Source organism: Bubalus kerabau, chromosome 9 (genome assembly GCF_029407905.1).
Source record: "Bubalus kerabau isolate K-KA32 ecotype Philippines breed swamp buffalo chromosome 9, PCC_UOA_SB_1v2, whole genome shotgun sequence".
Taxonomy (NCBI): domain Eukaryota; kingdom Metazoa; phylum Chordata; class Mammalia; order Artiodactyla; family Bovidae; genus Bubalus; species Bubalus kerabau.
In genome coordinates this window covers 73,394,763-73,419,636 of record NC_073632.1, presented here as the reverse complement: position 1 = coordinate 73,419,636, position 24,874 = coordinate 73,394,763, and the positions used below count along the sequence as shown (strand labels likewise).

Here is a 24,874-nt window from a genome sequence, read left to right as displayed (position 1 = left end):
AAAAGAAAATATGCATAGAAACGAATGAAAATGAAAACACAACAACCCAAAACCTGTGGGACACTGTAAAAGCAGTGCTAAGGGGAAGGTTCATAGGAATACATGCATACTTCAGGAAACAAGGAAAAAGTCAAATAAATAACCTAACTCTACACCTAAAGCAACTAGAAAAGGAAATGAAGAACCCCAGGGTTAGTAGAAGGAAAGAAATCTTAAAACTTAGAGCAGAAATAAATGCAAAAGAAACAAAAGAGACCATAGCAAAAATCCACAAAGCCAAAGCTGGTTCTTTGAGACGATAAATAAAATTGACAAACCATTAGCCAGACTCATCAAGAAACAAAGGGAGAAAAATCAAATCCATAAAATTAGAAATGAAAATGGAGAGATCACAACAGACAACACAAATACAAAGGATCATAAGAGACTACTATCAGCAATTATATGCCAATAAAATGGACAACGTGGAAGAAATGGACAAATTCTTAGAAAAGTACAACTTTCCAAAACTGAACCAGGAAGAAATAGAAAATCTTAACAGACCCATCACAAGCACAGAAATTGAAACTGTAATCAGAAATCTTGCAGCAAACAAAAGCCCAGGTCCAGACGGCTTCACAGCTGAATTCTACCAAAAATTTAGAGAAGAGCTAACACCTATCCTACTCAAACTCTTCCAGAAAATTTCAGACGAAGATAAACTTCCAAACTCATTCTATGAGGCCACCATCATGCTAATACCAAAACCTGACAAAGATGCCACAAAAAAAGAAAACTTCAGGCCAATATCACGGATGAACATAGGTGAAAAAATCCTTAACAAAATTCTAGCAATCAGAATCCAACAACACCTTAAAAAGATCATACATCATGACCAAGTGGGCTTTATCCCAGGGATGCAAGGATTCTTCAGTATCCACAAATCAATCAATGTAATACACCACATTAACAAACTGAAAAATAAAAGCCATATGATTCTCAATAGATGCAGAGAAAGCCTTTGACAAAATTCAACATCCATTTATGATTAAAAAAAAAAAAACTCCAGAAAGCAGGAATACAAGGAACATACCTCAACATAATAAAAGCTATATATGACAAACATTATCCTCAGCAAACATTATCCTCCATGGTGAAAAACTGAAAGCATTTCCCCTAAAGTCAGGAACAACACAAGGGTGCCCACTTTCACCACTACTATTCAACATAGTTTTGGAAATTTTGGCCACAGCAATCAGAGCAGAAAAAGAAATAAAAGGAATCTAAGTTGGAAAAGCAGAAGTAAACTCTCATTGTTTGCAGAAGACATGATCCTCTACATAGAAAACCCTAAAGACTCCATCAGAAAATTACTAGAACTAACCAATGAATATAGTAAAGTTGCAGGATATAAAATCAACACACAGAAATCCCTTGCATTCCTATACACTAATAATGAGAAAATAGAGAAATTAAGGAAACAATTCCATTCACCATTGCAACGAAAAGAATAAAATACTTAGGAATATATCTACCTAAAGAAACAAAAGACCTATATATAGAAAACTATAAAACACTGGTGAAAGAAATCAAAGAGGACACAAATAGATGCAGAAATATACCATGTTCTTGGATCGGAAGAATCAATATAGTGAAAATGAGTATACTACCCAAAGCAATCTATAGATTCAATGCAATCCCTATCAAGCTACCAACGGTATTTTTCACAGAGCTAGAACAAATAATTTCACAATTTGTATGGAAATACAAAAAACCTTGAATAGCCAAAGCAATCCTGAGAAAGAAGAATGGAACTGGAGGAATCAACCTGCCTGACTTCAGGCTCTACTACAAAGCCACAGTCATCAAGACAGTATGGTACTGGCACAAAGACAGAAATATAGATCAATGGAACAAAATAGAAAGCTCAGAGATAAACCCATGCACCTATGGACACCTTATCTTCGACAAAGGAAGCAAGAATATACAATGGAGAAAAGACAATCTCTTTAACAAGTGGTGCTGGGAAAACTGGTCAACCACTTGTAAAAGAATGAAACTAGGATACTTTCTAATACCATACACAAAAATAAACTCAGAATGAATTAAAGATCTAAAGGTAAGACCAGAAACTATAAAACTCCTAGAAGAAAACATAGGCAAAACACTCTCTGACATAAATCACAGTAGGATCCTCTATGACCCACCTCCCAGAATACTGGAAATAAAAGCAAAAATAAACAAATGGGGCCTAATTAAAATTAAAAGCTTCTGCACAGCAAAGGAAACTATAAGCAAAGTGAAAAGACAGCCTTCAGAATTGGAGAAAATAATAGGAAATGAAGCAACTGACAAAGAACTAATCTCAAAAATATACAAGCACTCCTGCAGCTCAATTCCAGAAAAATAAACGACCCAATCAAAAAATGGGCTAAAGAACTAAACAGACATTTCTCTAAAGAAGACATACAGATGGCTAACAAACACATGAAAAGATGCTCAACATCACTCATTATCAGAGAAATGCAAATCAAAACCACAATGAGGTACCATTTCATGCCAGTCAGAATGGCTGCTATCCAAAAGCCTACAAGCAATAAATGCTGGAGAGGGTGTAGAGTAAAGGGAACCCTCTTACACTGTTGGTGGGAATTGAAACTAGTCCAGGCACTATGGAGAACAGTGTGGAGATTCCTTAAAAAACTGGAAATAGAACTGCTTTATGACCCAGCAATCCCACTGCTGGGCATACACACTGAGGAAACCAGAATTGAAAGAGACACGTGTACCCCAGTGTTCATCGCAGCACTGTTTATAATAGCCAGAACATGGAAGCAACCTAGATGTCCATCAGCAGACAAATGGATAAGAAAGTGGTGGTACATATACACAATGGAGTATTACTCAGCCATTAAAAAAAATACATTTGAATCAGTTCTAATGAGGTGGATGAAACTGGAGCCTATTCTACAGAGTGAAGTAAGCCAGAAAGAAAAACACCAATACAGTATACTAACGCATATATATGGAATTTAGAAAGATGGTAACAATAACCCTGTGTACGAGACAGCAAAAGAGACACAGATGTATATAATATGTCTTTTGGACTCTGTGGGAGAGGGCAAGGGTGGGATGATTTGGGAGAATGGCATTGAAACATGTATAATATCATATGTGAAACGAATTGCCAGTCCAGGTTGAATGCATGAGACAGGGTGCTTGGGGCTGATGTACTGGGATGACCCAGAGGGATGGTATGGGGAGGGAGGTAGGAGGGGGTTTCAGGATGTACATGTGTACACCCGTGGTGGATTCATGTTGATGTATAGCAAAACCAATACAATATTGTAAAGTAATTAGCCTCCATTTAAAATAAATTTATATTTAAAAAAAGAATCAACTCCTGTCTATCAAGTTTCATGATGAAATTATAGCAACTCAGTCACATTTTCAGGTTTCACCTTTTCTTATGTCCACCACATCTGCAGTTACTTATTACTTACTCCACCGTAGTCTTGAACCCTTCAGAGTTATCTGTGAGGGTTAGAATCAACTTCTTCCAAACTCCTCTGAAAGTTTGTATTTTGATCTCTTCCCATGAATCATGGAAGTTTTTGGTGGCGTCTAGAATAGTACTCTTTTCCAGAAGGTTTTCAGTTGACTTTGCCAAGATCCATCAGAAGACTCACTATCTATGGCAGCTATACAGCCTTATAAAATATATTTCTTAAATAAGAAGACTTGAAAGTCAAAATGACTCTTGGCCACAGAATGGATGTTGTGTTGTTGTTGTTTAGTCACTCACTTGTGTCTTGACTCTTTTGTGACCCCATGGACTGTAGCCCACCAGGCTCCTCTGCCCATGGAATTCTCCAGGCAAGAATACTGGAGGGGGTTGCCTTCCTCAGAGGATCTTCCTGTCCCAAGGATCAGACCTACGTCTTTTGCTTGACAGGCACTTTGTTTACCACTGAGCCACAAGAGAAGCCTAGATGTTGTGTTAGCAGGCATGAAAAGAGCATGAATCTTGTGTATCTCCATACTGTTTGATATAGAAAACTTAGCTTTCAGCCTGTCTTGTCTTTCAACATGCCTTCCTCACTAAGTCTAGTCATTTCTAGCTTTTAATTTAAAGAGAGAGTCGTGGAACTCATCCTTTCACTTGAACACTTCAAGGCCATTGTAGGGTTATGTTCATGGGCCTAATATCAAATTGTTGTGTCTCAGGGAATAGAGACGCCCAAGGAGAGGAAGAGAGAGGGAAATGGCCAGTCCATGGAACAGTCAAATCATGCACATTTATAGATTAAATTTGCAGTCTTACATGGGTGTGCAGTTCATGGTGCCCCCAAATAATTACAGTGGTAACAAATACAATAATGATGAAAAAAAATTGAAATATTGCCAGAATTACCAAAATGTGACCCAGAAACCTGAAGTGAGCAAATGCTGTTGGAAAAATGGCCTCAGTAGACCTGGTCTATGCAGGGTTGCCACAAGCCTTCAATTTTTTAGGAACACTATATATCTGCAAAGTGGATAAAGCAATGCACAATAGACGAGGTCTGCCGGTACACCAAAAGCAAATTAGTTTGAACTTTAGCGTCCGACAGTTCTTCCAAACCAGGTTACTTTTGTAAACAAATACCTTTCTTTTCTTAATTGCTGCAGAGCTCACCAGATCACTGCCATCAGGGAACACATTCTTAACTAAAATTTCTAAGTGACGAACTTTGCTTCACCCTAAATATTGCATGTCTTGTTTACACCGTCTGGTACTAAAGGTCACATGCTTCTCTGAACTGCCATTCAGGATGGTCAGAGAGTGTCCCAGCTCCTTAGGCTTCTGTGTCATAGGCATGAAACAAATGAAAGGACTCAGGATTTCCTTCCTGCCTGCCTGGAAATGAAAGACAGAGAACCTTCAAAATGATTCACCAAATACAGCAGACGCTGTTTAAAATGAGCAGATTCCACAGGGAGGTTGCCAGGTTAAGGGGAAAAAAGTAGGTGGAACAATTCAAAGTGATAAGCTAGCTGTCATACCTTCACTTTCAGAAAACACTTATCAGATACTTGAACTTAGAGCCACACAGGAATTTTAATGGTCACATAGGAAAAGAAAGATCAGATCTTGGGTCGGTAAAGGGAAGGAATTAGAACTGAGATCCCTGCCTGTGGCTGGGCTCCTGAAGTCTGTATAATCAGTGAAATGTGAATGCTTAGCGGAAAAATCTGTCCAACAACAAAGGGAGATGTCAGGATAGTCTGCCTTGACCTTGTTTATGAGGTGATGAGGAAGAGGAAAGAGAAGTTTCCTTTGAGAATTTGTAGCCACAGTCTTACCCATATATGAGTTGGGAATTCAAATATATACCACCTATGTAGTCTTAGAAACCTCAAACCAGGAAGTAAAATGGTCTCCCATATTGGTTTCCCAGGCTGCTTCGCAGATTTATAGGTACCTTTTTAGTGGTGGAAAAACTTTCAATCTAAAACCCTCAAAATTGCCACAGATACAGAGCAACAGTTATTAGTGTACAGTGAAAAATTAAACAACACTTGAGGAAACAAGCCAGCAGAAATAAAGGCAGAATTTCACCTCTTGGACTTTAATATTTGTATACAGAATAAATAACTTTATTTGATGTGATTATGAAAATAAGAATAAATTAATAACATAATAAAGAAGGAGACTAGTAATTGTGTAGTATTGAAAAAAATAGAACCTTTGGAAATGAAAAATCAAGCTGATGAAATAAAAAAGTGCATAACATGAATAGTGAGAGATTAGACATACAACAGTCCAATGAACTATAAAATTGAGCAGCAGAAATTGGACAGGATGTGGTACAGAGAAACAGAATGATAGAAAAACATTCAAGAGCCACAGGGAATACAGTAATAAGATCTAACACTTATAATCAGATTTCCAGAAGGAAGTAGTAGTAAGAATGAGGAAGAGGCATCTGAATGGCTGAGAACTTTCCAGAATTGATAAATCACAAATATCAGAGATAGCAAATTCACCAAATCCTGATCAAGATAAATAAAAAGGAATCTACACATATTCTCTTTGTAGTCAAATTGAAGAACACCAAGACAATGAGAAGATATGAAAAACAGCCAGAGAGAGACAGAGTCACTGAGAAACCGGTAAATTGACAGCTAATTTACTCATGTAATTTACAAGCTGTTACAGCTAATTTATTAGGATATCAGTAGAAGACAGAAGCCAATAGAACATTACCTTGAAAGTTCTGAGAGAAAATATGACAACCTAAATTTATTTAGTAGCAAGGTTGAAATAAAATTAGTTGGATGGGGAAAGAGGTGGGAGGGGGCTTCGAGATGGGGAACACATGGACACTCATGGCTGATTCATGTCAGTGTATGGCAAAAACCACTATAATATTGTAAAATAATTAGCCTCCAATTAAATTAATTAATTTTTTAAAAAAAGACTAACGAAAGCAAATTTATGAAACTAAAATCAGCAGGGTTGAGGAAACTGAGAATTTGACTGAATCTTAATGGTAAAGAACTAAACTGTCATGAGTATTCCTTCTCCTTCTCACCACCTGGTTCAGCAAAGTGCAAACGTATTTCTTACCCAGAATGAGACATGGACTCTGAAATACTGTGCATTCATAAATTAAAAGTTCCCTTTTTCACACTGTCTGTAGCCCTGAGTTTGATTCCTGAGGCTGCATGATCTGTAGAAGGAACACAGGTTTCATATAGACAAACACGGCTTCAGATCTCATCTCTACTTCAGGTTACACTCATACACTTTTGTGATCTTCAACATCAGTTAACAGACATAAGTTGTTTTTTTTTTTTTTTTCTTCAGCAGTATAATGGGGTTTAAGAATGAAACATCCCAGAGTCATTGTGAAGCTTACAGCTCAATGCATTAGAAGAACAATTGGTAGGGACACTAGAAGTGGGTGTTGCTATTAGTGGCTGCCTTTGCCCCTCTGTTCCTGTCATGCTAAGTCTGCTTATGTTTTCTGTTCCCTTTTTGTACCCTTGTAATTATCAGCATGTACTGATGTGTCTTACCGTGGCTCTGTTTCTGGGAAAAATCAAGTATTATCATCATTATTGACAGGGCATGTGAGAGCACGGTTGTGAATCTCTGTTTCACTATAAAGCCTTTGGGGATTATAAATGTTTTGCTGGGGTGTGGCCGGTAACAGGTAGTGATATAAGGCAACTTGCAAGGTATTAGGGAGAAAACACAAGAATTCTGCAGGAACGTGTTGATTGCAAGTAAATGGATCAGGTTTTTTTTTTAAACAGTAGAGACTTTAAGATCTAACAAGTTACAGTTTGAATTGCAGGCTAACAACAGGGGTGAATCATGTAAAAGGGACAGAGTAACTGAAGAGAAGGGTTTAATATGTCAGAAATAAAGAATATTCTTTATTTTAAAGAATTATTTATTAATTAAAGTGAAATATTTTTTAAGAGTATTTCATACGCCTTTTATCTATAGGCAGGGTTGATTATTGCAGTCTACTGGCCTGAGATTTAGGGATAGAAGGGTAGCAGTGTCATTGTCCAAACTGGGATGGATTTGAAAAAGAATGGGGCTCCTATTAGTAGTTACACTAGTTCAAGAGAGGGCAGGCAGTAAATGGTGACTCTCCATGGCAAACTCAAGCATGTATTCACATGCTCTAATCTACAGTTAGAATTTATAGATGAAATGGAAACAGAGAGATGAAATGGGAATAGAGGGTGAAAACAGAGACAGTAGGCAGTAGATGGAGACTTGCTAACATGAGGATTTACAAGGGGTTGGGAGGGACGAAGGATATACTGAAGAGAAATTTTGTACATGGACTTCTTTCCATATGAGATCCCCGACACCATGTTTTAGGTGGGGTGACTGCCAGACCCCAGTGCAGGGATGATCCAGAAGTAGCATTTCATAGGCATCCCCATAGCTGAGCAGATTTGAGAGGACAGTTTTCCATTTATCACCTGGTTTCTAATGGGGGAGTGATGTCTGAAAAGAACACAGAAGAGCTAACCGTCAGAATATAAAACAGGTAATACTAGTGAGCCCTTATCAAGCCAAAAATCAGTGTACTTTTTATAATCTTTTGTTTAAAAAGGATTGTAGTTTGTTTCATGCTTTAGAAAGATGTCAATAATGAATAAAAGGAGAAACTTTGCTTGAAAAGGTGAGCTTCAGTCACTGCTGATTTATTTATGTGGAACACTTCATTCTCTGGCAAAGATGAGAAATGTTCTTGCTTTTTGCCCTTTTTTTAATCCTTTACTATCTCTATTATAGCCACTGGCCACATATGGCTGGCTAGTGAGTGCCAGGGTCCAGCCCCAGCTGATCCAGGGTATTCGAAGCGGGGACGGCGTAGGCGAGGATCAGGATACAATAGCTTCAATTAGATATTAATTAGAGATATAAAGAGTAATAGAATGAGGATAGCTCAGTAGGAAAATTCAGTGGAGAAAAGAGGCTGAGTAGCTTGGTTTACGCGGGAGACCAATAAAACTTCAAGACAAGAAGCTTGCACCACTTACGTAGGCCGCAGGCGTCCTTCCGTTCTCCCGAAGGAGAGGAGACACTGAGGCCTCCCCAGTCAGATCTTAGAAGCCCAGGCATAATTAGTAAGCATGGCGGGTTCCACGCTCCAGATGGAGACTCAGCCAGAGTGAGAGAGAGAGAGACATGGGGAGACCAGTCTTTTGAGGAACTGATCCCCATTCTTTATTTTCCATGGTCTACTTTTATACACTAAGATGTTATGCAAAAGTCACGTGGGGTCAGCAGTCCTGACTTTTATCAAAGTCAGGTGCTTCATACAAATGTATACAGAGGTCTGAGGGGTGTTACATCATCTTCTGGCCAGGGGGCCTGCTGACAATTTATGACCCTCTCCTTGTGACAGCAGTCAGTCAACCAGGACACTTATTTCTCCAGGGGTGATTATTCTTAAAACAGATGCCACCCAAATAAAGTTACATTCCTATAGGGTGAGGGTGTAGTGGGTTTTAGTTAAGGAAAGAATTTACTTAGCCTAAGGTCTAACGTGATTAATGTCAAAGGTTAATACTTATTTCTTCTATATATTCATTAATGTGTATAAGGGCAGGGGATATGGAGACTTAGCAACAAACATTGGCTCAACAAATGAAAAACCCTTCACCAATACAATTTCTAATCAGCCCATTATACTTATACTAATGGTTTTCTAACTTTTCTAAGGAACCTGTTTTTAGAAAGTTTAAAGCATCTCGTGCCTCTCATGGTTGGGAGGCTGTGAGCAATCACATGTGGCCGGATAAGCCTGTCAGGCAGGCTAGAGAACCTTCAGAGGAGTTTGTAGGTTGAAACACTCCTATCACGCCCAGGAATTATTATTAACTGGAGCTCTAAGTTAACTTCTTCTCCAAAAGAGGTGGTGGGGGACAGCCCCCCGTAAAGTCAGAGGTGTAGGTGAAAGCACAAAGTAGTAAAGTAGGCAGGCTCTGATCATGGGGGTAGATGCTCGAGGATTTCCAGGGGGACTCCTGAGGCTCGATCCCACCTTTGCGTATGTCGAGCCTCCTTCCTCATGACCTTTGCCATGGGCGGAGTGCCTCACGCCGGCCCCCAACAAGTGAGCATGGGAATTCTCTCCATATTGAAATGTGCTGGAAGTGTAAGTGCTACATTTTAAGAATTAGGATGAAAAATTATAAAATATCTCATAACTTTACATTGATTACATTGTCATGTGAAAATGATAATATTCTGAATATGCTGTATTAAGTAAAAATATATTATTAAAGTTAATTTGACCTATTCTTTTTGCACTTTGTTAATGTGGTTATGTGGTATGGATGTGAGAGTTGGACTATTAAGAAAGCTGAGCACCGAAGAATTGATGCTTTTGAACTATGGTATTGGAAAAGACTCTTGAGAGTCCCTTGGACTGCAAGGAGATCCAGCCAGTCCATCCTAAAGGAGATCAGTCCTGGGTGTTCATTGGAAAGACTGATGTTGACGCTGAAACTCCAATACTTTGGCCACCTCATGCAAAGAACTGACTCATTGGAAAAGACCCTGATGCTGGGAAAGATTGAAGGTGGGAGGAGAAGGGGATGACAGAGGATGAGATGGTTGGATGGCATCACCGACTCAGCGGACATGAGTTTGAGTAAACTCTGGGAGTTGGTGATGGACAGGGAGGCCTGGAGTCCTGCAGTCCATGGGGTCGCAAAGAGTCAGACACAAGTGAGCAACTGAACTGAACTGAACTGAATGTGGTTTTTAGAAAATTTTAAATTATACTTGTGACTTGTATTATATTTCTTCTGGACAGCACTGTTCCAGACTTAAATGTACTTTTAAAATTTTAATTTGGTGTGTGTGTGTGGGGGGGGGGGGTGCTCTTACTGCTTGGTTTATGGGATCTTAATTCCCAGACCAGGGATTGCACCAGCCCAGGTGGTGAAAGCACTGAGTCCTAACCACTGGACAGCCAGGGAATTCCCTTTATTTCCTGATTTTCAATAATTATTTAGTAGAAAAAAATAACAAAATCCCAGCTGAAATCATTTTTTAAAATAGTCACATTTTGTTTATATATATGTATATATGTATGTAAATGTATATTCAGTTAAAGAATATGTATTCTTTAATTGCAATATAGTTGATTTACAGTGTGTTCATTGCTGCTGCACAGAAAAGTGAATCACTTATATATCTATATATAGATAAAGATATATACACACACACACAATCTGTTTTTGAAATTCTTTTCTATTATGGTTTTTCATAGGATACTGAATATGGTTCTCTGTGCCATACAGTAGGACCTTGTTGTTTATCCATCCTATATGTAATAGCTTGTATCCGCTAACCTCAAACTTCCATTCCATCCCTTCCCTACTTCCCTTTCCTCTTGGCAAACATAAGTCTGTTCTTTACATCTGTGAGTCTGTTTCTGTTTTGTGGATAGGTTCATTTCTGTCAAATTTCAGACTCCACATATAAGTGATATCATGTAGTATTTGTCTTTCTCTTTCTGGCTTACTTCACTTAGTATGGTAAGTGTATCTGTGTTGCTACAAATAGCATTGTTTTGTTTTTTCCTGGCTGAATAGTGGTCCATTGTATGTATATATACAACATCTTTTTTGTCCATTCATCTGTTGATGAACATTTAGATAGTTTCTATGTCTTGGCTAATGTGACTCTTGTTGCTAGGTGTGCCTGTATCTTTTTTAATTAGAGTTTTCTCTGGATATATGCCCAGGAATGGGATTGCTGGTTATTGTTCATTCACTCAGCCATGTCCCACTCTTTGCGACCCCAGCATGGACTGCAGCATGCTAGGTTGCCCTGTCCTTCACTCTCTCCTGAAGTTTGCTCAGGCTTATGCCCATTGAGTCAATGATGCCATCCAACCATCTCATTCTATGTCACCACCTTCTCCTCATGCCTTCAGTCTTTGCCACAGCATCAGGGTCTTTTTTAATGAGTCAGCCCTTTGCATCAGGTGGCCAAAGTTTTGGAGCTGTGGCCTCAGCATCAGTCCTTTCAATGAATATTCAGAGTTGATTTCCTTTAGATTGACTGGTTTGATCTTCTTGCTGTCCAAGGGACTCTCAAGAGTCTTCTCCATCATATGGTACCATAGCACCATCATATGCTAATACTGCTTTTAGATTTTTGAGGAACCCCTATACTGTTTTCCATACCAATGACTGTACCAATTTATATTCCCACCAACAGCGTAGGAGGTTCCCTTTTCTCCACATCCTTTCCAGCATTTATTTGTAATGATGGTCATTCTGTAAAATAGTCACATTTTCTAATGGCATAGCTCATGTCAGAAATGTGCACATGTGTGTGTACACACACACACTTGTGCTTGCTCAGTCCTGTCTGACTCTTTGTGACCCATAAACTGTATCCCACCAGGCTCCTCTGTCCTTGAAATTGTTCAAGCAAGAATACTGGAGTGGGTTGTCATTTTCTTCTCCAGGGAATCTTCCCAACCCAGGGATCAAACCCAGATCTCTCGTACCTCCTGTATTGGCAGGCAGATTCTTTACCACTAGCACCACTTGGGTGTTTCTTTTTAATTTCTCATAGGTTTATCATGATTTCTAATATTAATGCTTTATGTTTTGACTTTTCATTCCTGTTTTCTCAAGCAGCTACTGACTATAAAGCACTTAGAGCCATAGACCAGGAGAATACTTTTGAGGTGGAAGAGGGATTCTCTTCTAACAACCTCAGTTTAAAAGTTCAGATACTGAAGCTTATAGGTATATATACCTTCCTTAACTAATAATAGTTATTTAATTGGAAAAGCTCACCCTTGAAAGAAATCCTGGATACTTCTTTTTGTAAGGTAGAGATCACCTCATTAACGTTATCCTCTTTTGAATAACGTATTTTCCTTTGGTATACACCAGTGGTTCTTGGATTGGTTTTTCTCCCTGCCAGACTGGTGGCTCAGATGGTAAAGCGTCTGTCTACAATGTGGAAGACCTGGGTTTGATCCCTGGGTCGGGAAGATTCCCTGGAGAAGGAAATGGCAACCCACTCTAGTACTCTTGCCTAGAAAATCCCATGGATGGAGGAGCCTGGTATCCATGGGGTCGCAAATAGTCAGACGTGACTGAGTGACTTCACTTCACTTCAGAGACACTAGAGGCTTCCCAGGTGACTCAATGGTAAAGAATCTGCCTGCCAATCCCAGAACCGCAAGAGATGTTGGTTCGCTCTTTGGATTGGGAAGAGCCTCTGGAGGAGGAAATGACAACCCACTCCAGTATTCTTGCCTGGAGAATTCCATGGTCAGAGGAGCCTGGCGGGCTACAGTCCATGGGTTCTCAAAGAGTTGGACATGACTGAATGGCTTTCATTTTCCAGAAAGCAGAGGCTCTTATCAGAGTAATGCACTCTAACCAATGTTATAAGAAGATGCAAATTTTCTTGGCCATGGAGCCAACCAAATAGTAGAATTAGTTAACAAAACAGAATGTTAAGTTTTTTGTTAAACAGGAAAGTATCTCATGCCTAAAATGACTCAGATGTGACTATGCTTCACAGTAAATAATAGTCTCTCTTATTTCTGTGACTCAGTTTTCCAAAAGAATTGCAAAGATAAGACTTGTAGAGCTTTAAAGATTTTTTAGATCATTTAAGTAGGTTCTCTTCTTGCTGGTACTTCTTATATTAAAAAAAAAAAAAAGCTCAGAAAAAAAGCAGTTGCAGGATCTGACAGGTTCAAATCAATTCACATCAGATGGGAAATAATCATAGGAGATGATTTTTTTTTCTCCCTAGAAACAAATTACTTGGAAGAAGTGTTTAAAATCTGTGAGTCTCTTAGATAAAAGCAAATTATTTTACATGATCAATGAGATTCATTGAACTGCCAAATATGTTGTGCACTGAAATTAGACTTAATTTACTTTTGTTATGGTGAGTTTGCTATTTGTTCTAAGATAAAACCAATGATCACAAGTACAGTAGCAAAGACAGGTGAAATTGGATGGAGGTTAGTTGCCAAGCCGGACCATCAGTGATCCCTTGCAAACTAATGACTAGATTTTTATCTAGAGGTTGAGAAACAAAACTCATTTCTTTAGGCCTTGTGTCTTTTGAGAAAGTATTAACTCTCTCAATGGAATATTAAGAAAAATGGTGTTCAGTTCAGGGGATATAAAGTTTAACCTCAGCTTTACTGCTGAAGAGCCGTGGGTTGCATTCAAGTCCTGACCTCTATTTTCAACCTTCAGTGAGGAGAATGGATGATAATTTGGTGTGTGTTGTTAAGATCCCTTTCAGCTCTGAACTTATTTCAGTAAAATGGGGAAAATAAAAGAATGGTTATCTGACCTCCTTAATCATAGTTATTTTATGATGTGAGTGACAAGTGGTAGTAATTTTATGAGGTCTCTGGTTGATTGAAAATTAAAATATAAAAGAATTTGAAAGCTTGGATGTACATATTTTGGTTTCTTTTTCTACAAAACAAGGTGATGTCATGTTAACAAGTAATGTCTATCAATTCAGTTTACTTCTTGAATATTTTGTGTTAGCTTGGCATTCTTTTTTTTAAGAGAACTCTGGCAACTTGCTGATGGTTTTATTTTGACATATGGTTATAAAACTTGTGGTGATCAAGGTATAATATAGATTTGTGAGCTGGTTGCCATCCTGAAAGAAAACACACATTAAACTTTTTCTGGCTTGTAACCCGAATGATTGATTGTACTGATAAACAAGTAAAAATCTTACCATATTTCAGCACTGGGCCATTTAAATTTGAATAATCATTTTAAGTGCTCACCTAGTTAAGAGAGAAAGGTAGTAAGGTGTCTTTCTTTGGGTTAATATGTATGTTTCTGATATAAAGTGTAATCTAATAAATTTTGGATAGTTTTGACTAATTTAGATAATGACAACCTGGAGAAAACTTGGGTCTTTATCTGCTTTCTAAAGAAATTCACCAAGATATTAGGGGAGAAAAATCCAGAAAAGGAGGGGAAAGCCCAGTGAATTCTGAGACAAACATCTGCAGAAATGACTTGGCAGTCTTCAGAGATGAAATGACTTACTTAAAAGATAGGCCATCTGTTTATCAGCCTTATTTCTCTCCTCAGGGCTTTTGTTAAAGAAAGCCCTTTTAGAAGAGGGCTGTTATCCTTATGTCAATAATATAAACTGATCTTCTCTCATGTTACACTTTTCTTAACCTAACTTTTTTATTTTCCTAAACTGTTGTACAGACTATCATGAGGAAAAGAAAGTCTTAAATGGTAAGTTGCATACATTTATAGTAAAAAACTGAATCATATTCACATGGTTGTATACAAAATGCCTTACAGAATTATTTGGGATATTTAGATATTTTTATGCAAAAGATGTGTTTACTTGCTAAGCTTAGAGGATTTGACAGGACTCTGTAGATCCCTTATTGAAGCCATGACTCTTTCTATAGTCCTTTCTATGGCATCTCTGAACTTGTGTTCATCTGTCCTCAGCTTGAATACAGTAAGTCCCCTATATACGAACGAGTTCTGTTCCGAGAGTGTCTTCATAAGTCCAACAAAGTTAGCCTAGGTACTCAACTAACACAATAGGCTATATAGTAGTGTATAACAGGTTTATAATACTTTTCACACAAATAATAAATTAAAAAAAAATAAAGAAAACATTTTTAGTCTTATAGTACTTTGAAAAGTACAGCAATACCAGCTGCATCACTGCTGCTTTTGAACTTGCTTCCAAGTATCCTGGGCTTGAAATAAAGATACTGTACTAGTATACTCTGTACTCGGCTTCCCAGGTGGCACTAGTGGTAAAGAACCCAGCTGCCAATGCAGAAGGCAAAGGAGATACAGGTTCAATCCCTTGGTGGGGAAGATCCCTTGGAGGAAGGCATGGCAACTCACTCCTGTATTCTTGCCTGGAGAATCTCATGGACAGAGGAGGCTGGAAAGCTATAGTCCATGGGGTCTCAGAGAGTCAGACACAACTGAAGCAACTTAGCACACATGCACTCTATACAGAACTGTACAGTAAAGCACACAAAAGCACAACCACATGTAGAGGATGCATGCATGTCACAGTGTACACTATACACATGAACTGACTTACATGATTGGACATGTGAATGCATGTTTGCCTCTTTGAAAGTTCGAGACTTGAAGGTTCTTATGTAGGGGACTTAACTATACTTTCATTGACTTGGAGTTCCCCCCTCCGATGCCAGGCTGAGGGTACCTCTCCCTCAGGCACAGGGATCTCCTCCAGAGTCTACGCAGATACTGAGTAGCCTGTTAATGCCCTCTTCTCTGGGCTCGGCAGCTCTCCTCAGCCATTCACTATGATTTGGAATCATGACTGACACTACCCCTAACCTCCTCAAAAATTTTGGTGTGAGGCTTTCAAAACTGCCTGGGGCTACTCTGACTGAACTGTAATACTAATATATGTTTTAAAATGCATTTTTTTCCTTTCTGTTTTAGACAAGAAAGTTGTAGAAATTCAGCTAACAAGCTAGATTGCCAGATGAATTACCTCTTCTTTTTCAAGTAGAGGAAATAGTCTTCTTGTAGACTAATATATGCAGTTTGTGATGTGCCACCTGAAGTTGTTTGTCTGACAGGGTCACCGCATTAAAGGAAGGGCTGTTCTTGGGTTTCAGCTGATACTTTACTCTTCCATGATACTAGGCAAACAGCCTTTCCTTAAAGGCTAATTACTGATTGGCTATTTTCTTTCCCGCCACATTGCTTTCCTTTGGATGCATGGCACTTAACATGTCAGTTAACAGTGGCCTTAAAAATGTGATATTACATTGTCCAGTGGTCTGGCCAGCACAGTTACCTCTTTTATATGAATATGTATGCCTCAAATATTTGACTTATATAAGTGTATATGGTTAAGTCTGCATATTTACAGACGTCATCTGCCTGCTTTCTGTGTCATCATTTAAACGTCATTTAAAACACTGAAGCCAGCATTCCTCTAGAGACCCAGTCTCTTCAAATTGACATAAGTCCATCAATTCTCTCGTGTTTTAACAGAAGGTTCTCTGGATAAGAAGAATCTTGAAAACCTCTAAACTACCGTGTCTCCTAGGTGCCTCCCAACACTGACTGTATAATTACCATGCGTTTTAATTGAGAATTCTAAGACTCGCCAAAGCCTAAATTTTTTTTTTCCTGTACAAAGAGTACACTCCTATTGTAGAAGAAAAATAGTTAATGTTTACAGAATCTCTGAAGCTCTTCCTGTTCTCAGAGTTTTCAAAAACAATTCAAAAACCAGAGCCTTGGTGGGCATTTAAAATGTGATGTTGAGACACACCCACAAGAAAATCTAAAATGAAAAAGACAGAATACCACGTGTCAGCAAGGTAGTGGAGCAACCAGGCATCCATACCCTTATGGTAAAAATTGTAAGTTGGCATGACCTTTTTGGAAAACTGTTTAGCAGTATTTACTAAAGCTAAACATACTCATGTCCTGTATGCCTACCAGATATGTAGATGGATGTTCTTTAAGAATGAGTGTGTACATGTACCAAGAATATTAATAACAGCACTATACATAATCACCAAAAACTGCCCGAATATCCATCAACAGTAGAATGAATAGATTCTAGTATGTGGTATATGGTATATTCAGAGAGTATAATAATACTCAGTAGTAAAACAGAACAAACTACTAATGCATTCAGCAGCATGGATAACATCTCAGAAAACTCCAGACCTGACTCATTGCTTACTATTAATCATGCTAATTTGACATTAGCTGTAATGTCTATGGAACTGTCCCAAAAACCCAGACCAAAAGAAAGCATGTTTTATGATTCCACTTTTTCATAAAGGCCAAATGCAGGCAAAAACTAATCACGATGTTAAAAGTCAGAATAGTGATTATCTTGGGGGAGAGGTGGTGAATGGAAGGGCACAGGGAGGGTGATGGTTACAAGGGTGTGTTTCACAGATGAAAATTCATTGAGTAGTATATTTATGACTTGTCTCCTTTTATAATATTTCAATAAGAAGTTTACTGGAGAGATGGGGTGAAAAAAAGAAAAATGCTACATAGATGAACTGTAGCTATTTTGTTTATTTTTCTTTGTGAAGGCATGCTTCCTCAGAGCCAAGTGACAGATACACTTGCCAAAGAAGATCCTAGTTCTCCAAGGTATGCTTTCTAATTTTACTTTCTTTAAAGCTTAATCAGTTCTACACCAAAATATGCACATTAAAAAAAAATGGCTCTAAGTTTGATTTATTGCTTATTATATTAATCATGCTTTTTTGATACAAGAACTGCACTGCCTCATTTACCAGGCATTGTTGAAAAATGAGCTGTTCCCTAAATATGAATTTTTAGCATAACTGAAGTTTAACCCATTTTAAACACCACAACTTAAAAAAGAACTATCTAAAACTATTTTTTTCTGATTATCACATATATATTCATGGTAGCAAACTTAGAAACACAGGGAAATACAAAAGAAAGTGATAAAAGTCGGTCCCATCAACCCTAAATATATACTCTTAATATTTGGTTTATTCCATCCACTTTGATTCATGTAGTACCTATTTCCATATTATTCAGACACTATCGGTATTACAGTATATTCTGTGATCAATTTTGTATGTCATGAAATATTCTGCAAAGGCATTTTCTGGTCTGTATTCCATCATATGATGGAAATTGATCAAGTATCCATAATGTATTCAACTGTAATATGCTTCCCTAGTGGCTCAGTGGTCAAGAATCCTTCTGCTAATGCAGGAGATGCAGGTTCATCCCCTGTGTCGGGAAGATCCTCTAGAGAAGGAAATGGCAACTCACTCCAGTATTCTTGCCTGGGAAATCCCATGGACAGAGGAGGAGCCTGGCAGGCTACAGTCCATCGGGTTGCAAAAGAGTCAGACACAACTTAGCAACTAAACAACAGCAGCATTATTTTGCATGTCTAGTTTGTTTTATCAGTTTTTTAATGAAAATTCTTGGAAATGTATTGCAGTGTCTTAGTAAATTAAGCAATCCATGTATAATTTTGTTAATGATATTTCACATGCCCTAGGGTTATGTGTGTTATTTGTCATTTTTCTCTTACCACCTTTCCCCACAAGGTGAGTCTGTAACAGTAGCATCCTGCTATACTTGTTATATCTGTTAAGTTATTTCATATACAATTTTAAGTTAAGGGCCTCGGGGTATCTCTTGTAAGATTCACACTGGGGGCCTGTATACAGGTAATAAGAACAAAAACTAAATCAATTTGATCAGAAGTTTTACAAAACAGATGATGTAGCTTTTCCTTAAATTTTTGCTGTTGACTGTTAAACATCCTTGGTGAGTTAATTTCATGGGTAATATATTTGTGACAGGAAAGAGTCAAGGTAATAAGCATGTAGATTTTGTCATTTTCCTTCAGAAAATATGTTGTGTTATTGCTCTGATACAAGGCATTTTAGATGTGTAACCTTTATAAAAAGTGCCTTGTCAAGGAGGTGGTTTGTTTTTATTCAAGTTGGTATACCTGTAGTATATGTCCATGTATTTGCTGGTATACATGAAGTATTGTTGTTGTTCAGTTACTAAGTTGTATCTGACTCCTTGCAGCCCCATGGAGTACAGCAAGCCAGTCTTCTCTGTCCTTCACCATCTCCCGGAGTTTGCTCAAACTCGTGGTCTTTGAGTCAATGATGCCATCCATCCATCTTATCCTCTGTCGCCCTTCTCCTCATGCCCTCAATCTTTCCCAGTATCAGGGTCTTTTCCAAGGAGTCGACTCTTCCTATCAGGTGGCCAAAGTATTGGAGCTTCAGCATCAGTCCTTCTATTGAATACTCATGATTTCCTTTAGGATTGACTTGTTTGATCTCCTTGGAGTCCAACGGGCTCTCAAATGTCTTCTCCAGCACCACAGTTCAAAAGCATCAATTCTTTGGCGTTCAGCCATTTTTATTGTCCAGCTCTCACATCTGTACATGACTATTGGAAAAACCATAGCTTTGACTATACAGACCAGTTTCTAATTCATCCAACTTGGCATTTTGCATGGTATTCTGCATATAAGTTAAATAAGCAGGGTGACAGTATACAGACTTGACATACTCCTTTCCCAATTTTTGAACCAGTCTATTTGCCATGTCCAGTTCTAACTATTGCTTCTTGACTTCTTGACCTGCATACCTGTCTTAGGAGACAGGTAAGTTAGTCTAGTATTCCCATCTCTTTAAGAATTTTCCAGTACGTTGTGATCGGCACAGTCAAAGGCTTGAACATAGTCAATGACGAGAAGTAGATGCTTTTCTGGTATTCCCTTGCTTTCTCTAATGGATGTTGACAATTTTGATCTCTGATTCTTCTGCCTTTTCTAAATTCAGCTTGTACATCGGGAATTTCTTGGTTCACTTACTGCTAAAGCCTAGCTTGAAGGATCTTGAGCATTACCTTGCTAGCATGTGAAATGAGTGCACTTTTATGGTTGTTTGAACATTCTTTGGTATTGGAATGAAAACTGACCTTTTCCAGTCCTGTGGCCACTGCTGAGTATTCCAAATTTGCTGATGTATTGAGCTGACTTTAACAACATCATCTTTTAGGATTTGAAATAGCTCAGCTCGAATTCCATCCCCTCTACTAGCTTTGTTGGTGTAATGCTTCCTAAGGCCCTCTTGACTTCACACTCCAGGATGTGTGGCTCTAGGTGAGTGACCACACCATTGTCGTTATTTGGGTCACTGCAATATTGTTTGTATAGTTCTTCTGTGTTTTATTACCACCTCTTCTTAATTTCTTCTGTTTCTCTTAGGTCCTTGCCATTTCTGTCGTTTCATCGTGCCCATTCTTGAATGAAATGTTCCCCTGATATGTCTAATTTTCATGAAGGGATTTCTGTTCTTTTCCATTCTATTGTTTACCTCTTTTCTTTGCATTGTTCACGTAAGAAGGCTTTCTTTTCTCTCCTTACTATTCTCTGAAACTCTGCATTCAGGTGGGTATGTCTTTCCTTTTTCCTTTGCCTTTGGCTTCTCTTCTTTCATCAGCTCTTTGTAAAGCCTCCTTAGACAACCAGTTTGCCTTCTTGCATTTCTTTTTCTTTGGGGTGGTTTTGATCAACACCTGCTGTACAGTGTTACAAACCTCTGTCCATAGTATTTCAGGCAGTCTGTGTACCAGATCTGATCCCTTGAATTTGTTTGTCATTTCCACTGTAAAATCATGAGGGTTTTGATTTAGGTCATATCTGAATGGCCTAGTGTTTTTCCCTACTTTCTTCAATTTAAGCCTGAATTTCACAGTGAAGAGCTCATGAGCCACAGTCAGCTCCACGTCTTATTTCTGCTGACTGTATAGAGCTTCTCTATCTTTGGCTGCAAAGATTATAGTCAACCTGATTTCAGTATTGATCATCTGGTGATGTCTATGTGTGGAGTCATCTCTTGTGTCATTGGAAGAGGGTGTTTGCTATGACCAGTGTGCTCTCTTGACAAAACTCTGTTAGCCTTTGCCCTGCTTCATTTTGTACTTCAAGGCCAAACTTGCCTGTTACTCCAGATATCTCTTGACGTCCTACTTTTGCATTCTAGTCTCCTGTGATGAAAAGGACATCTGTTTTTGGTGTTAATTCTAGAAGGTCTTGTAGGTCTTCAAAGAATTGGTTAACCTCAGCTGCTTTGGTGTTAATGGTTGGGGCATAAACATGGAAGTATAGGCATTTTAAATTGAGAAATAATTGTGAGTTATTTCATCTCACACTACTGATTATTTAGTGAAAAAGTTTCCCTCAAAAAATGTATTTCTTACTGTAGGTTTCAAAATAAATGTTTTAAATCATGTATCTGTTGTGTCATATTGTATGTTTCTTTGATTGTATATATTTTAAAATTATATCTTTAATGGTTAATTTATGTTAATGCATATAATTATTCATTCTTTTTTGAATATTTTACAGCTATGACTGGTTCCAAACAGACTCTTTAGTCACCATCGTCATATATACTAAACAGAAGGTAAACATGTTTTTAATATGAGAAAAAAATAAAAAGCACATGCAGGCACATTTCTGAGCACTCATCTTGTATTAACTTACAGCAAGTCTATGAGATAGATCCTTTCATTATCCCTATTTTACAGGTGATGAAACAGAGATTAGGTAATTTAGCAGAGTCACACAGTAAATGGCAGATCTAACATTTTGATCCCAGACAGGCTGGCTCCATAGTATACAGTCTTAACAAACATGCCATAGCATCTCAGGAAAAAAAGCAGAAAGTAGTGGGTTGGCCAAGACGTTCGATCCAATTTTTCCATAACATCGTACAAAAACCGGAAGAAAACTTTCAGCCAACCCGTTATTTTATATGCTCTTCTGTGATTTTGTTAGTTTTTATGCATGGATAACAGCAGAGTGTACCCTTGGACTGCAAGGAGATCAAACCAGTCAATTCTAAAGGAAGTCAGTCCTGAATATTCATTGGAAGGACTGATGCTGAAGCTGAAACCCCAATACTTTGGCCACCTGATGCGAAGAACTGACTCATTGGAAAAGACCCTGATGCTGGAAAAGATTGAAGGCAGGAGGAGAAGGGGACGACAGAGGAAGAGATGGTTGGATGGCATCACTGACTCAACGGACATGAGTTTGAGCAAGTTCTGGGAATTGATGATGGGACGGGGAAGCCTGGCATGCTGCAGCCCGTCGGGTTGGAAGGAGTCATACATGAGTGAACAAATGAACTGAACTGAACAGCAGTGAGAGTCCCAGTTTAACTTCACCATATGAACTGATTTCCTGCACTTGAATTGGAATTCAAGAGACAGGAGAGAGGATTGCTGTATCTTAGTATGCTTAAGCTGCTAACCAGCTTTAGATGTCCTCTGGAAACTAAAATTACGGAATTAACTCATTCATTAAGTATTTATTGAACACTGCTTCATTCTGGACACTGCTGTAGAATTCAGAAATCTACAGGTGGGCCAGATTCATAGAGACTGAGACCTCACCAGGCTTACAGTCCAACCTGGAAAATCAGATGAATAAGCAGGCAACTTACACCATCTCCAGGCACATCCTCCAGCAGCCTGCAGGGTCTCCACACTTGAGGAACCATAGAGATTTAGAGAGAAATTCTGGCAGCCAAGGATTCCTGAGAATTCATGCTACTTCTGCCATGGCAGAACTGCATCTGAGTGAGTGAGTTCCTCCTCCTCCTGAAGTAGGATTTGATGGTCCCGCCGGAGTGTCCAGCCTCTGCCTGAAAGAGCCAGGATGTCCAGAGGCACTGCATGTCCCACCTCCTACTCCCTCCTCACCAAGCAGTCTAGAACCAAGAGGGCAGGGCCTAGGGAGCCTGGGATCCATTTCTTCCCATTGGTGATACCAGTGAGGCACAGAGGGTGGATGACTGAGGGGAAGGGGGAGCTTACTATGTTGAAAGATGTATTCCTTGTGTAAATGAAAGGCAGAAAAATAACTTGCATCAAAGCTATGTAGAAACTAGAGACATCTGAAAAGTTGTTAGTGATATATATTTTTTTTGATAAGCTGAGCTTAAGAAGTTGTGTTAAGACAGTCCCTTATGCTTAGAGTTTACAGATGAATGCGTAAGGTAGACATTAAGCATAGACAAATATGTAGTTAAAATTATGGTGTATGCTTTGAAGGAGAAGAACGTGGTTGTATGAGAGAGCGAAAAACATGAGTAATGTGGGTTTAGCTTGTGGGCTCTGTAAATAATTACCATGTGAACTTCCACTGATCAGCTTAAATGTATAGTGATAGAGTTTAGAAAAAAGTTTATTTTCCTTTTGTATTTCTGTTTTAGGATATCAACTTAGATTCAGTAATAGTTGATCATCGGGATGATTCCTTTAGAGCCGAGACAGTTACCAAGGATTATTCATACCTTGTACATGTTGGTAAGTAACTTATTCTATATTCATGGAAACAACTTTTGTTAAAGTATAGTCATAACTGGTTGTAGAGTCTTGATAAACTATAATATTTTATCTGCTACTGTCATTTTGGTTTGTCATTTTAAAGATTTATTTACTTATTTTTAGCTGTGCTGGGTCTTTGTTCCTATGTGGACTTTCTCTTAATTGTGGCGAGTGGGGTCTACTCTCTAGCTGCACTGCATAGGCTTCTTCTTGTGGTGTCTTCTCTTGTTGTGGAGCATGGATTCCAGGGCATTGGGGCTTTAGCAGATGTGGCACATGGGCTCCATAGTTATGGCTCCCAGGCTCTAGAGCACAGGCTCAATAGTTGTGGTGTGCGGGCCCAGCTGCTCCATGGCCTGTGGGACCTTCTGGGCTAGGATCAAACCTGTGTCTCCTGCATTGGCAGGTCTTCATCACTGAGGCACCAGAGAAGCCTGGTTTATCATTTTATGATCAGTTTTGGGGTGTGTTTTTTTTTTCCCCATTATTTCTTTATACTAGTGAAAGGGCTAGCAAATGGCAGTATGACCTCACTTTTCCCAAGTTTAAACAGTTTGATTAGATGTCATCGAAATCAGTCATATGAAATACTTGCTGGCCCAGCTTTGTAAGATCATATTAATACCTGCAAACACATCTCCGAAGGCCTGCCTGTCATGTGCTCCTGCTGAGTGGACGTCACCAGGCGCTGTTCCATTGGCCTATCTCTTGCCAGCTCTGTCATGGGAAGTCAGAGGCTACGTCACAGTAGCCTAGGCCACAAGGTTGTACTATACCCTCCAGTGCCTGTCCCTTCACAGCCAGAGACCAACCATATAATTCACTTCTGTCTGTTTTGAGAGGTTGCAGATATATCAGGAGAAAGAACTCAGGACTGAAATCTGGAATCAAAGGTATTAGTAGCAGATTCCTAATCCATTTCTCACCTGTAATGACTCTAGGATTTCATCCTTTTCTCCTTCAAAGAAGGTAATATTCCAGTTAAAAAGTAAAAAGGAAACAAACCAAAACAACAAGAAGAAAACTGTATCTTAAGCATGCATTCTTATGTAAAGAATGTTCTGTTTTCTTTTGTAAAACAAACTGAAAATCTCCAGATCTCAGCTGACTTGGGATTCTGCTCATGGTTTTCTTAATGAAGGACATTTATTCCTAAATTTGATTGAAGTTGATAAATGTTTTTTGTTTCTTATTTTCCCCCATTCGTTAGATTAATCAACCTCAATTCTTACACCATTCTTCTGGAAATACATCCTATCTTACTTTTTACCTGCATAAGATCTAATATACATTGCCTCTTAGGGAGAGTTTTAACAAATAACTCAGATGTCTAAAAAAGTATATATTATTCATTAGCTCCGTCATGGTTTTTTTTTTTAACAAAGACTTTTGTGTCAGCATTTATTATGTTACAAATATTTTATGGCTAGTT

At 38.5% G+C, this 24,874-nt stretch overlaps 1 protein-coding gene across 7 annotated transcripts in view; it reads left to right on the top strand.

Annotated features, from left to right (window-relative positions):
- LOC129619998 (cytochrome b5 reductase 4) overlaps window positions 1-24,874 on the top strand; it is a 117,947-nt gene that overhangs the window by 48,618 nt on the left and 44,455 nt on the right. For 5 of the 7 annotated variants that reach the window (XM_055535579.1, XM_055535581.1, XM_055535583.1 and 2 more), the window contains 4 exons: window positions 14,749-14,778; window positions 17,619-17,679; window positions 21,455-21,512; window positions 23,328-23,421. In XM_055535579.1, coding sequence (XP_055391554.1) covers window positions 14,749-14,778; window positions 17,619-17,679; window positions 21,455-21,512; window positions 23,328-23,421 — 243 coding nt within the window. The remainder of the gene's footprint in view (window positions 1-14,748; window positions 14,779-17,618; window positions 17,680-21,454; window positions 21,513-23,327; window positions 23,422-24,874) is intronic. The other 2 variants (XM_055535580.1, XM_055535584.1) reach the window with 1 other exon arrangement.